Source organism: Apus apus, chromosome 14 (genome assembly GCF_020740795.1).
Source record: "Apus apus isolate bApuApu2 chromosome 14, bApuApu2.pri.cur, whole genome shotgun sequence".
NCBI classification, from domain to species: Eukaryota; Metazoa; Chordata; class Aves; order Apodiformes; family Apodidae; genus Apus; species Apus apus.
In genome coordinates, this window is record NC_067295.1 from 3,284,133 (window position 1) to 3,297,671 (window position 13,539).

The 13,539-nt window shown below is 50.0% G+C and overlaps 1 protein-coding gene across 2 annotated transcripts; it reads left to right on the forward strand.

The window, feature by feature from the left end:
* Positions 1 to 757: 757 nt before the first annotated feature.
* On the forward strand, positions 758 to 13,539 carry DHRS7B (dehydrogenase/reductase 7B). 2 transcript variants are annotated; one of them, XM_051631653.1, is made up of 7 exons: positions 758 to 842; positions 6,625 to 6,800; positions 8,535 to 8,650; positions 9,363 to 9,573; positions 10,223 to 10,315; positions 11,656 to 11,808; positions 12,104 to 13,539. In XM_051631653.1, the coding sequence occupies exons 1-7, from the start codon at positions 823 to 825 to the stop codon at positions 12,307 to 12,309; spliced, it is 975 nt and encodes a 324-aa protein (XP_051487613.1). In that variant the 5' UTR covers positions 758 to 822; the 3' UTR covers positions 12,310 to 13,539. The 2 variants fall into 2 exon arrangements, with proteins under 2 accessions (XP_051487613.1, XP_051487614.1); XM_051631654.1 differs by lacking the exon at positions 758 to 842 and adding an exon at positions 2,740 to 2,856.

Below are 13,539 nucleotides of genomic sequence, written 5' to 3' on the forward strand. Positions count from 1 at the left end.
CCTCCCATTTGGGCTTTTGGGATCACTGGGGCCCCAGGTTTCCAAAGACCTGTGGAGAGGAAACGTCTCATCAGCACCATCACCTCAAGGAGGAGATTCCAAGCGACAGAACCTGAGGCACATCCAGGCTCCACTTCAGCCCAGACTGGGATGCTGCCGCAGCCGCAGGCCTGGAGCCTCACTGCGCCCAGCTCAGGCAAAACCAGAGAGAATTCCCTTCCCCTGACGATGGCTTTGGAAGGAGCCCTGCAGAAATGCCTCTTCTTCTCCTTCCGCAGGACGTCACCTGCTGTTCCTCACAGGAGACACTCCCGCCCCGCGTCCCTGGCGCTGCTGCTTCCCCAGCCCGCCCCCCGCAAAGGCGCCAAGGGCGGCTCAGGCCAGTGACCGCGCTCCTCGGGGGTCCCGTTCGCAGCTCAGACCGCTCGTTACAGAAGACTCCCCCGAAACAAGCCACAAACACAGCCCACCCTGCCCGGCCACATCCCGGTGTCCGGAACGCGATGCTTGAGGAGGCCGAACCGCACCCACCTGCCCGCCTCGCCCCAGCGCGGCCTTCCCCTGCCCGGGGAGCGCGCCCTGCGGCCTCAGCCGGCCTGCCGGGCGGCAGGCGAGGAGCCATTCCCGCGGGAGCAGCCGGAGCGGGGCCCCGGCAGCACCGGCCGCTCTGCGGGGACCGGCAGCGCCCGGCGGCTCCTGCGGGCGGGCCCGCCCCGGGCGCGGCGGAGGAGCCGCCTGTGATTGGGCGCCCTGCCGGAAGTCCCGCCCCTCCGGGAGGCGGTGCCTCAGGCGCATGCGCCCCGCGCGCAGCCCGCGGTGGCCATGGTGACGGCCGGAGCCAGGTAGGCCCGGGCGGCCCCGCCGCCCCCCCCCGGCCCCTCCGGCGGGCAGAGCCCCGGGCAGAGCCCCGGGAGCCGCGGGCAGAGCCCTCAGAGTTGCGGGCAGGCCCCTCGGAGCCCCGGGCAGAGTCCCGGGCAGAGCCGCGGGCCGCTCGCTGTGACCCCGCGGGGCCCGCCCGCCGGTGACCGCCCCGGGGAGGTGCGCGGTGTCCGCGGGTGTCTCGTGTCCCGGTCTGTGCGCGGGGAAGTCCCGAGTTCATCCGCACGGAGCCCGTCGCTGCCACGGCGCCCAAACGCTTCACGGAGCCCGTCGCTGCCACGGCGCCCAAACGCTTCTTTCCGTAGGGGTCGGGGCGGGGAGGGACGCGAGGCGCATCCTCGCTGTGTTTCCGGAGGTTCTGGGCGCGGCAGCTGCCCGCAGTGTCCTCTCCGGGTCCAGCAGGTTGTCTGCTTTGCCAGCCAGGCCACTGTCGTTGACCTTTCTTTGTGTCCCAAACACCAACAAAAGATTTTCCAATGGGAGGGTTGGGAAACGAAGGTTGTAACTGCATAGAAATGGCAGCAGGACTTACAAGGAGATGATTTCCCAAGACCAGTCTGTTTTCTAGGTGCTAGAAACGTATTTTACCTCCCTCCCCGAGGGTTAAAATGCCCTTGAATGGACTCCTGAAACAGCAGCTGCTTTTCCTAGACGTTGCTCCCAGGAGGTTTGTGAGATGCCACCTTGTTCAGATGGCACTAGAAAAAGTGAATTTCAGGTGTTACAAGGGACACTCACCTCTCAGCAAACCTCAAACCCTTGTTTGATGTTCCCAGCTACTGAGCATGAAACTTCCCAGCACTTCCGTGGCACTTGCTAACACCAGTTCCCATCCTCTCTTTTGAGAATTCCCGTTGGGATCTCCTGTTCCTTTTCCTGAACCCCCTCCCTTTGAAATAGCTGTGTGGTGGTGAGAAGCTCTGGCCAAGTTCCCCCCTTTCCTTCCTAGGAGTCCTCCCTGTTCTTGATGACCTCAATATATATATTTTTTTACACTATTTTCTGCTTACCAAGTGTGCAAGGAAGGCTGATGGTGCCCGTGGTGCCCTCTGGCTTCTTAGTCACTGAGTAAAATCACTGTTTCTCTCATTGTGTTTTGAATGAGTTTTTGGAAGTTTAACTCATCATTTAGGGGGATCTTATGCAGCAGAGAAATTGCCAGAAAATTTCTCACTGGTTTATATTAAATCACTGATTTCACAGACAATGTTGGATTACTTTTTTTTTTTCTTCTTTCCTCTGTCTTAGATTTTTTTCTGGCTTCTTTTTAAACTTCTCAAATCTACGTTTGATTTCAGTTTGATTTTCAGTTTCTTTCTGGGTCAGTCAACCTGCTGAGCTGACAGAAAATACAAGCAATGCTCAGTTTTCTCCCTGTCAAATGTGGTTTATTAGGGATTTAGTAAATTTGGTCTGCAGGGGGGAATGCCCATTTCCCAGGGAATGTTGGGGTTTGATGCAGAGTGTGATGAGCCTGCTCAGTTGTGCTCAGAGTTCCTAAGGGATGACATTAAAAGTCTATTTTCTTGGAATCACCACGATACCCATTTCAGATACAACATCAGGATTCACCCCAAAACATTGACACTATTATTGACAGTAACAGTGAACTGCAACTGATTCACAAATTGCCTTTTTTTTTTTCCTCATCTAAAGTGTGGGAAGACTGGGATGGGTCTATATGGATGCTCTGGATTCCAGACTAGAAATGATGTGGTTAGGACTGGAAATAAACAGAGGGGCATCGTCAGTTGAAGCCACTTCTGCTTTTCCAGTCAGGGGGTTAAGTTACCCCCGTGTGAAAGGGCAGAGCCTGTTCCCCCCCCCACCTCCAAGGTTTGTTTTTAGAGGCAGCTCTTGGCTGGGCTGGCATTGGACAGGGAGCTTTTCCTTGGAGCTCTGCCAGTTCCCAGTTTAAGTCAGGTCTGTCCTGTTACAAGACCAGAGGGAGACACCAGCTCACGGAGCCACTGGCAGGTGAGTTCTTTTCCAAGGTGGGATATTGTGCTTTCTGCAGACTAAGGTCAGGAGCTATTCCAGCCTAGAGCTGCTGTGCTTCTGGGCAGGGGCTTCTTTATTAGGCAAAAAGGACTTTTTGCCTTCCTTTTATCCCCCCACCTTTTAAATGACACCTTTTGATTTCTGAAAATAGCCTCCCAGTTGCTGCCATTTGTCATATAAAGGACAATGTGAGTCTGGGTGCCTGGAGCTGCAGGGAATGGGTGTTGTTTAGGGAAACTGCCATGGTTTTAGTTTCTGTCAGGACTTGATCTCCTCCTTGCTGCCTTTAGTGCACTCTTGACCTCCCTAACTAAGATCCTGGCTCCTTTGGGAAACCTTGTCCTGGCTTTTATGAGATAGCATCCAGTTTTTGTTTTAATGGAAGAGTTGTCTGGGGTTTTTTTACTGGATGTGTATGATTTCTTTTATGGTAAGCCATTCAAAAAGCTCCCAAGCACCTGTTTGTTTGTATGATGAGGACTCTTCCTTCTGCTCTCTAATAACCTGCATGTTCCAGTCCTGCCTCTGGGGATGGAGACCTGAGGATTATAGGACTTGATTTGAGCCCATTATGAGCAGGGGCTTCTCTCCTGCTGCCAACCCGGTGTCTTAATCATTTTCTGTTAAGAATAACATTTTTCTCAGCATGAATATCCAGATTTTTGAGCAAAAGTGACAGTGGGGGCTCAGAGCAGGAGGGCTGAGGGTATCCAGTTCACCCTGAATCAGGTGTGGGAACCCATGTGTTCCCATTCTCCCCATGATATTAATGTGTATCTGCCCTGGGATGTCTTTAGCTGCTTCAAAGTGTTACCTTCCTTAAGTTGGGGGTTGTGCTTCTTATCTTCTTGTCATAGAATCCCAGGCTGGTTTTGGTTGGAAGGGACCTTAAAGATCATCTAGTTCCAACCCCCCTGCATGGGCAGGGACACTTCCCACCAGATTGGGTTGCTCCAAGCCCCATCCAACCTGCCCTTCAACACTGCCAGGGATGGGGCAGCCACAGCTTCTCTGGGCAACCTGGGCCAGGGTCTCACCACCCTCAGAGTGAAGAATTTCCTCCTAATGTCTCACCTAAATCTCCCTCTTCCAGTTTTGATCCATTCCCCCTTGTCCTCTCACTACATCTACCAGGCCTTCTCTCCCTTCCTCCCCTTTACCCAGTTATTCTCTTCCCGATCCCAGTGTTTCTCCTCTCCATAAATCAGGAGTTACCTGTTGATCCATATTCCTGGAAACTGCACAGGTGGGTTGTTGCTGCTGCCTGGGTTCTCAGCTTGCTGCAGCCCTCAGGCAGAAGTGGGGTAGTTTGCCCAGTCCCTCTATATAATGTGGGGAGAGGGATAGAAAGAAAAACAATAAAAAGCTAGGAAAGATTTTTCCAATGAAAAAGGATTAAAAGCACATCATCTTTGTTTAGAAAGCAGGTGACATGATTAAGGAGTAAGTGACATGATTAAGGAGTAAGTTAAGCAGCATAACTGGTTCATACTGACAAGCCTGGCCAGAACATGGTTAGCTTTGAGTTGGCACCTCTGGGGGCTCTTTTCCACCAGCCCCTCTGCCAGAGGGGTCAGTCCTTGCAAACTCAACCTTTATTTTTGCCCAAAAATGTGAAAGAACTGTCCTGTAATCAAACATGGGACTGACTCCCTTTCCATTAGAAAAGGTGTCAGAAAAGGCCCCTCTCCCCAGAGTCATCTGCATCTCACTGAAATCAGAAAGCTGCTCAGGGCTAGATTTTTTAAATACCTCAGCTTCACCATGCCTCACAAAGGAAGTTCCAGTCCAGCTGTCAGCTCCCAGTGGGGAAGTAATGAAAAGTCCTTAATGGGAGCTGAAGACTTTTGATTCCAAATGTCCTGTAAGCCACCCTGCTCCATGGCAGCACAGCACCTGTTGCCTCTGCCCACGTCTTGTCTTGTGAATCTCAAGAGACCTTTGAGAGCAAAAAAAACAGGGACACGAAGAGAGCAGCTGCTTTAAATGACTCACTGAACATGAAGCAGTCAGAGGAACCTCCCACCTACCCAGCCTGGTGAAGGCCAGTGTCTTGGTATCCAAACAGCTCCTCCCCAGGAATTATTTTGGGGGAATATGCACCTTTCTCTTGTGTTAAACCCTCTCTGCCAGACCTCTGCTGTAAATCAGTTCAAAACACACACTGTGTGTGTGTTCAGCACAAAAAGGGGGAAGGATGAGACTCTGGTGGGAGCAGCTGGTGCTGTGCTCAGGCATTGCCCTGTGGCAGGAGTTCAATCCTCTCCTTTTCCTGATTTCCCCTCCCAGTGGGATCAGGTGATGAACAACTGTCTAACCATCACAATGAGTTGGCTCAAGACTGGAAGGCTCCACAGTACCTGAGGAGCTGTGCACTAACTGGAAGGCTTTATTTTAGACCTTGTCAAGCTAATTTAGAGCTAGTCCAGGTGGCTTTATGGGTTATTTTCTTGTGTTCTAGTTACATTTGAGAAATACTCATTTTATACAGCTCACTACTGGCTCAGCAAGCTAGTCTGTTCTCTGACTTGAGGAATCCTGTCCAACCTCCAGTGGAAATCTGGAAGAGCCTGACATTTTCCACACTAGCTCTGTTCCATGGCATGGAAAGCTTCTCTCATCCCTCCAGCTCCATACAAGCTCAGTCCTACTTAATGACACAGAATCCTGCCTTATCATTATTGGTTCCCTCTGCTTTTTGCTCCTCATGCTGTCCTTTTGCTTGAGGCAGCCCAAGTTCTGTGCCCAGACCTTTCCAGTATCTTCCTGATCAAGGCTCATCTTGCAGGTCAAACTGCAAGAGTTCAAACTCTACCTGCACAACAGGAAGTTATCCTAATATTTGCTTTTGCCTTTATGTGGGACCCAAAGGATGTCCAGATTCCAGGAGGGGCTCATAACTGACCTCACTGTGCCAGCAAGCATAGAAGCTGTAACATAACCTGTAACATAAACTACTCCCTTGAAGGCAAAGACTTAGCAAGGAGATTAGGGCTCTGCATTGGTATCAGAATCCAACTCCAGGATGAGCTGGGCCTCACAGATCTCTTCAGCTTAGGTTTCATTCACAGGCTTTATTTCAGTATATTAGAACACAGGTTCATGCTGCCAAACTGCACAATTCTTGTTGGCATAAAAGTAAAGAGCACCAACATAGAATTTATCCTGCTAGATTGGACACATGTCCATTTCCATCAGATAACTTGTCTCTAATGGGTGGTGAAAGACACTGGAGATGGAACCACAGGGAGAAAACTCCCTCTGAGTCTCCAGAAGATAAGACTGGCTTATATCCATCTGGGATAATCCAGAGTATCTTGTCTCTGGCAGCTTCTGTTCTAGAGAAATCTGAGAGTTTTTCTTCTAATCAGAAGAAGGCAGAGACATCCCAGCCCTGGAGCTTCCACTCCAAATATACTTTGTCTAAGAGAGTGAATCTAGAGCAAAACGTGGGAGCAGCATGTCTGACCCCACGTGTGTTACATGACAGTTGACAAGATCCAACACCAAGTGACCTGCTGGGATGTTCAGATTGGCATTTAAATGCCTAGAATTTGGAACTGATGTGAACTTCTGGAAGTCGAAAGGAAGTGCTGAGGGAACCTGTGGTAAATACCTGGGCGTGGCATCTGGTTCACTGGTGGTCTAAGACAGGGTGAAGAAAAAGGACTTCTCTAGTTTTCAAGCCTCTGCTAATTTTCCTGATGGTAAAATGGTCTCTTTCCTTTAACCCCGTGGCTCCAGGAAGACGGTTCAGAAAGGAAAACTCATGGATCTCACAAGCACCGTCATCATCCCGCTGCTTGTGGGCAGCCTGGGGGTCTTTGCGGTTTTCCGGCTGCTGCAGTGGATGCGGATGCGGGCCCACCTGCAGAAGGCTGTGGTGGTCATCACGGGGGCCACCTCTGGCCTGGGAAAAGGTGGGTACTGAGGGAAGGGCAGGACAAGCAGAGGGCTGTGAAAGGGGCAGCTCTTGCAATGAAGCAGCAAGGAGCAGAATGTTCCTGTCGCTGTGGATTTGAGACTTTGCTTGCGCAGCAGCATCGGTCACAGCGACAGCCAGAACCAGCCCTGCTGCAGGGAAGTCTCCACATTTGTCCAGGAAGGTTTAATCATGCTCTATAAACTGCAGCTCATCAAAGCAAGGAACAAGTTGTGCTGTTCTTGTGTTCTCATGGGTCTTTTCTCTAAATCCTGAAAAAGCCAGGAAGTCAAATTGTTTCTCCCAAGCTTCCCAGAACTGGTGTTCTACTCTCTGTTGTATTTCCAGATACTCCTCCTCCCGCTCCTCCAAGTTAAGGTACCTTTTCTTCTGTAGTACAATTCCACCCATTCCAAATTCAAACTCTTGGCAGCAGTAACACCAATGACACTTTTGCCAAAACCAATTTTGTTCTAATTGAACACACAGTATTTTTTTTTTTCCAAATAAAATCTGCTCCTTCTGCCAGTGGATACAATCTCTGATTCTGCTTTTTAGAATTGCTTTAAAAGCTTCTTGAAGAAAAGACAAGGTGCTCTCTGCTATCAAGGCCTTTCATTAGGATGAGTACATTTAGAGAACAAATTGATGCTGTCTTTGCATGTGAGTTTGTCTTTAAGGGCTGTTTAGTAACTGAATGACCAAAGGAGATGAAAGGGCCCTCCCTGCCTGTCACAGCCAAAGAGTTGGGAGCAGCAGAAGAATTTGCATTTCATATGGAATAGTCTCCTAAGGGAAGTGGTAGATTTTCCCACATCGGACAGTTTTAAGTCTCAGCTTGACAGGGTGCTGAGCCATCTCATATAAACTATAGTAGTACCTAGAGAGGTTGGACCAGATGATCCTTGAGGTCCTTTCCAACCTGGCATTCTAACATATCAAGAGGAGATAGGAGGAGTGTCTCAGGAGAGACCTTCCAGCTGTGACAGGCTGGGCAGATGAGGCCCTGTGTGCTGTTGGGTGTGTGGGCTTCCACCACGTTACAGTGAAGATTCCCCCTGATTGACTCACTGGCAAGATCTGACACTATTCCACTCACTCCCAATGCTTAATTTACTAGACCACCTCTAATTACTTTGTTCTTCAACCTCCTTTGTTAGCACCCTGTGCACCCACTGTCATCTCCTGCACAACTCAGCACTTTGTCTCACTGATCCCCAAGGGGGTGAGCAGAAGATGCCTTTGCCTCCAAACTGGAAGGAGGACACGAGCATGGCATCCCTTCACCAGCCTTTTCCTGAGGAAGAGGATCACCCTGATGAAGCTCCAAGACTTCCAGAACCTTTGGAGGTGTTCACTAAAATTGAAACTCCCAAGAGCAGGCCCTGCTGTGTTAGGTGACACGCACAAGGTCTTTGCAGTCCCACTTAGAAGGGCACATAGTCAACAATGAAGAGACACAGGCACGTTTGACCAGCTGATGGGAGAGCAGCACAGTCACTGGGAGCACACCAGCTGCCTCACCCCTGTTATGAGTCTGCCAAAATCACAGGAAAATGGCATCTTGCTGTGACTTCATTGTAAATCAGTCTGTCACTCCAGAGTCATAAAGCCACCTTAGATCCTCACCAGTTAAAAGAAGTTTCAGTCTATCATCAGGTGTGACAGGGACCTGCTGCTTGTCTCTGGCATTTAAATGTCTGCTTTTCTTTCTCCCTTGCTTCCTCCAAAGAATGTGCAAAAGCTTTCCATGCAGCTGGCTCCAAGCTGGTGCTCTGTGGCAGAGACAGTGAGAAACTCAAAGACCTGGTGCAGGAGCTTTCTACCATGACCAACCACCGAAAGAACGTAAGTGAAGGAGCAGGAGAGGCTCCTTGTCTGGTGCTGCCAGGGTTTCTGTGCTTGTTCTTACAGAAGTTACAGAATTGCTTGTGGGCTGTTCTGTTGAGCAACAGGAAAAATGCAACTCTGTGGTGAGGGAAAGGTACTGCTGGAGGAGTGCCCTGAGCTGACATGTCCTATCTTGTGAAAACTCTACAGAAATAAGCCAGCTGAAAGGCTCTTTGCCTTGGAATGGAAGTGAAGGATTGAGAGTGCAGAGTGCCCAGGCCCCTTGCACCTGTGGGTCATGTATTGAATTGGGAAAAGGGACTTTCCTTCTGTTGGTTTTTGGTTTTGAGGTCTAGTTGTGCTGACAGTGGCCAAGAAAGGTATTGCTGGCTTCTGAAGAAGACACGTGGGTTAAATGTTTTACAATTTCAGATGCATTCTCTTTAATAAGACAACAGCAAACTTTGGTACTTGAGGAAGATCTCACTTGCCCCTTCCCTAGACTGTGGTATAAGGAACAGGCTATAGGGACAGTAAAGGCAAGAGCACAACCTGCTTCTGTCACATAGTCCTGCCAAATGGATCTGCCAGGCTCTGCCTGCACAAGGTGAGGTGGTTGGGTGTCCTGCTTCTGTGCTTCCAGAGCTGGGGAATCCCAGAATGGGCATGAACATAAAGCACATTCAGCACAGGCTGAACTGGTCTTTTGCCAACTTTTGTCTATTCACAGGCCCACAAACCTCACACTGTGGTGTTTGACCTCTCGGACACTAAAACTGTCCTCAGTGCTGCTGAAGAGATCCTGAAGTACCTGGGACATGTGGACATACTGATCAACAATGCAGGCATCAGCTTCCGAGGCACTATTGTGGACACGGGGCTGGATGTGGACAAGAGAGTGATGGAAACTAATTATTTTGGTCCTGTAGCCCTCACCAAAGGTACCTGTGATCCAGATGACCAGGGGACACTGGATTTGGGCTGATACCTTCTGGGGCCAACAGAGCTGAGCACAGCTTGTGTTTGCAGTTCATACAGTGTAAGAGGGGAGGGAAGTTTTGGTTTATGGGCAGGGCTGAAGTTGATGCTTGGACATGACTGCATGGGCAGTACCTGATCAGAGGGAGCACCTAGTTTGAAACACCTCCTGACTCTAGTCTGGCAGGAGCTGATGAAGGGAAACATGGTTAGCCTGTCTGCACTGATTAACCCTTGAGAATGCAGTGTGGGTTCTAGGTGAAGCTTTCTTGGAAGCTCCCTCAGTTACAAGGGAAGTTCAGCCCGGGGAGGAGTCAGCAGGAAATTGAAAGATGTGCAGGTGGCAGAAAAGAGCAAGTCCTGGTGACCATGCCTGGGGGATCACATCAATTGGAGCAGCCTTTGTGCAGCCTCATTGGCACAAGGAGTCTCCTGGTAGGTGGAGGTCCCAGCCAGAAGGCAGTGCCAGAGGCATCCCAAGCACTATCCCTTGCCCAACCCCTGCACTGAACAAGGAACTTAACTCACTTGGGCATCTCTGAAAGCATCAAGTCCTGTCAGCAGCAATGGCAAGGCTGTTATTCTGAATGGGTCTTTTCTGTCTTTTTCTAGCCCTTCTCCCCTCCATGATCAAGAGGAGACAAGGCCACATTGTGGCCATCAGCAGCGTTCAAGGCAAAATAAGCATTCCTTTCAGATCTGCCTGTAAGTCCCTCCAGAAAAGATGGGGAAGACATATTTGGGGCACCAGACTGAATGAATACTTGGCTCCTGCTTCCACACTGAGCTCTCCACAGAGCTGCCTGCAGGCAGGGAGGGCAGAGCTGGGCATCATTCTCAATGTGGTCATAAACCAACAGCTGTGGAGGAAGGGACTCCCAAGTACAGAATCTTAGCCCTGTCCTAAAGTTGTTAAGGGATGGGGAAGGAGAGTATATTTTCAGTGTCTTGAAAAGAGCTTGAGACTTAACACTTCAGAGTCCCTATAAATTCCCTCATTAATTCCATAGTTTTATTGCATTTTATCCTTGCTGTTTGCTTGGTTAATCTATCAGAAAACTTTTTGTTTCAATAAGTTATGAAGTGCCATAGTACAGCCAATGACAAAAGAAAAGCCTAAACAGTTAGCTTGATCCAGCAAACTTCATGCTACATCAGTTCTGACAAGAAATAATATTGGTGAGATTGCTGGGAAAAGCCTTATAAAAGAGGAACTAAAAGGAGAGTGTTTGGCACAGAAGTATCTGTAAATCACTGAAAATAAAGATACAAATGGAACAGTACAGGGGGGATGACATAAGAGTGGTAAGGCATGATGTAAAGGAAATGTGGAAGATCTGGGCCATCTGGTCTGGCAGATGATGTGGGTATGATTGCACCACCAAGTGTGCTCTGAAGCTTCCAGACCTGTTTCTCCTCAGGCAGCTTGTGCCCAGCCCCATGCTGCCCACAGCCCCCAGAGGTGATGGCAGTGACCAAGTACACATGGAAAGGGAACCAGCAAAGGGAGTCTCAGCCATTCAACAGGGGAGATCCTGCCCCAGGCCACACTTCTCCCATCTGGTGTGTAAGCAGGTTCTGACTTGTATGCAGACAAGCCCAGAACCTGCTCTGCAAGTCCAAGTAGGGAGCAGGGTGCTGGGCAGAGTGTCAGCTCTGCCCTCCTGCCCTGGCATCCCATTCCCCCAGCCTGTCTTACCAAGTGCTTCCCAGGCCAGGCTTCATGTCTCCTTCATTGCAAGTGGGAGGCAGGTTGGGTTCACTCTAGTGCTTTGGCAGGGCTGTGATATTAAGCTCAGGATCCTAGCCAGTTTCTAACTTGAGTATTTACATTTTGCCTTCCTAAATTGCCTCTCACTCCTACTGCCTGTTGCTGCCATTCACTAAAAAAAGAAAACAACAAAACCAAAGCTAGAAGTTGGAGAACAGCTGCTGGGTTCTTGTGAGAAGTGGCTGCATTGCAGTGACAAACCCATTCAGGGGAGTGAATCTTCCTTCAGCCCTGCTTCTTCTCCTTACTGCATAATCCTTTTCCTGTTTTTCAGATGCTGCCTCTAAGCATGCTACCCAGGCCTTCTTTGACTGTCTTCGAGCAGAGGTGGAGCAGTATGACATTGATGTGACAGTTATAAGCCCTGGCTACATTCAGACAAACCTTTCCCTCAATGCTGTGACAGCAGATGGATCTCGCTATGGAGGTGAGATGTCATTTTGTGCCCTCTATCTAAACCATCTCACTGAGTTACTCCAAAGTAAGTTTGCAACATATGACCTCTGGTAGCATCAAAAGACAACTTTGGATTCAGGGTATGAACAACAACCCCCAAAATTTAGCTTTCCTAAACAGCAATTATGGAATAACTGTTAGTTCAGCCTGCCTGTGCTCCTGCACACAAGCAGCCATGGACAGTTAGACCAGAGCATCCCTAGGAAAGGTGTTGAAAGGTGGGCTTACCTGCTGGTGTTGGTGCTTACTGGGCTTTCCTTTGGCAGTGATGGACAAGACCACGGCTGAAGGACAGACAGCTGCAGAGGTGGCTCAGGTGGTTCTCAGTGCAGTGGGACAGAAGAAGAAGGAGGTACTTGTGGCTGGGCTCACCCCCTGCCTGGCTGTCTACCTGCGGAACCTCTGCCCCAGGCTCTTCTTCACCTTAATGGCCACTAGAGCAAAGAAGGAGAGAAAAGCAAAGGGCTCTTAGAGCTCAGCTCATCCAGCAGTAACTGTAGGGAGAGGCTGAGCCCCTGCAGTTTGGCTGGGACATCACTGGAGGTGTTCCTGCAGGAACAACCTTTCTCAAAATGCTGGAATTTACCTTTGCATGGAGGGTGGGAAGCAGTTTCCCCCACATCAGGGCAGGCCCACTTGCTGGAAGACAACACCTGACTTCACCTGAGGTGACAAGAAGGCTGGGGCAAATGGGGAGAGCTAAGGCTGCAGGGGAGGGTAACTCATGGGAACACTTTGCAGCAGGGGAGGCCCGTGTGCTGGAAGACAGCACCTCACTCCAGCTCAGCTTTCCCGGCCTGCTACAAATAAAACCCACCTGGTTTGTCCTCAGATGAGCAGTTCTTGGCTTTCCCCACCCAGTGGCCCCTTGTGCAATCCAGGCCCCAGCTGGGAGCTCCTGTGATCAGTGTCTCCTTCCCACTCCTCCCAGTCTGATCTAGAACATGTTGCTTGAAATGGGAAGGTTCCCAGAGCCTCTGCTTGTTAACATGCCAGATCAGCTGATACAAAAAGCTCAAGTCCAGAGCCACTTTCAGAGAAGTAACTGATGTCAAATGTAGGTTTTATTTGTCAGTTACTTTATCTGCCTGAATGCTGCCTTACTGACATCCAGGGGCGTTTAACTGCACTACCTGGCAGTGCAGTGTGAGCCCAGCAGAGGCTCCTGCAGGGAAGCACTGAACACACAGGGCACAGCAGGGTGTGCTGTTGGGTGTAAGCACTGAGCAGCTGGGAGCAGCACACCTGGGCCACCTGCAGCACAGGGTGGGTGCTGAGCACACTGTTTCCTGGCAAGCTGAGGAGAGTCTGTGTGAGTAAGGTGGGTATTATAGGAGACAGACCCTCAGTTCTCATCTGTTTCAAAGCTAATTAGGATCACATCCAATGGGAGCAATGGGGGAATGATACCTGCCTGTTCAGCAAGCCTGACAGCCTGAGGGTGTGCCCTGTGCCGGTCACCCCTTCTGATGTGAGGGATACCAGCACCACTAGGGAAGAGGAGCAGCTGCACAGAGATGGTTCAGTAAGGACAGAAATAATATTTTTAAACTTGTAATTGAATTAAAGCCTACTAAGAGGAACTGAGGTCCAGACCCCTGCTGCCACCTCCATGCACTTGCCAGCATTCTCCATGTGTACTGCCTTGTATGTCCTGCCTGTGAATGCACATCTGATGACAAATAAATTATATTGCTATGAA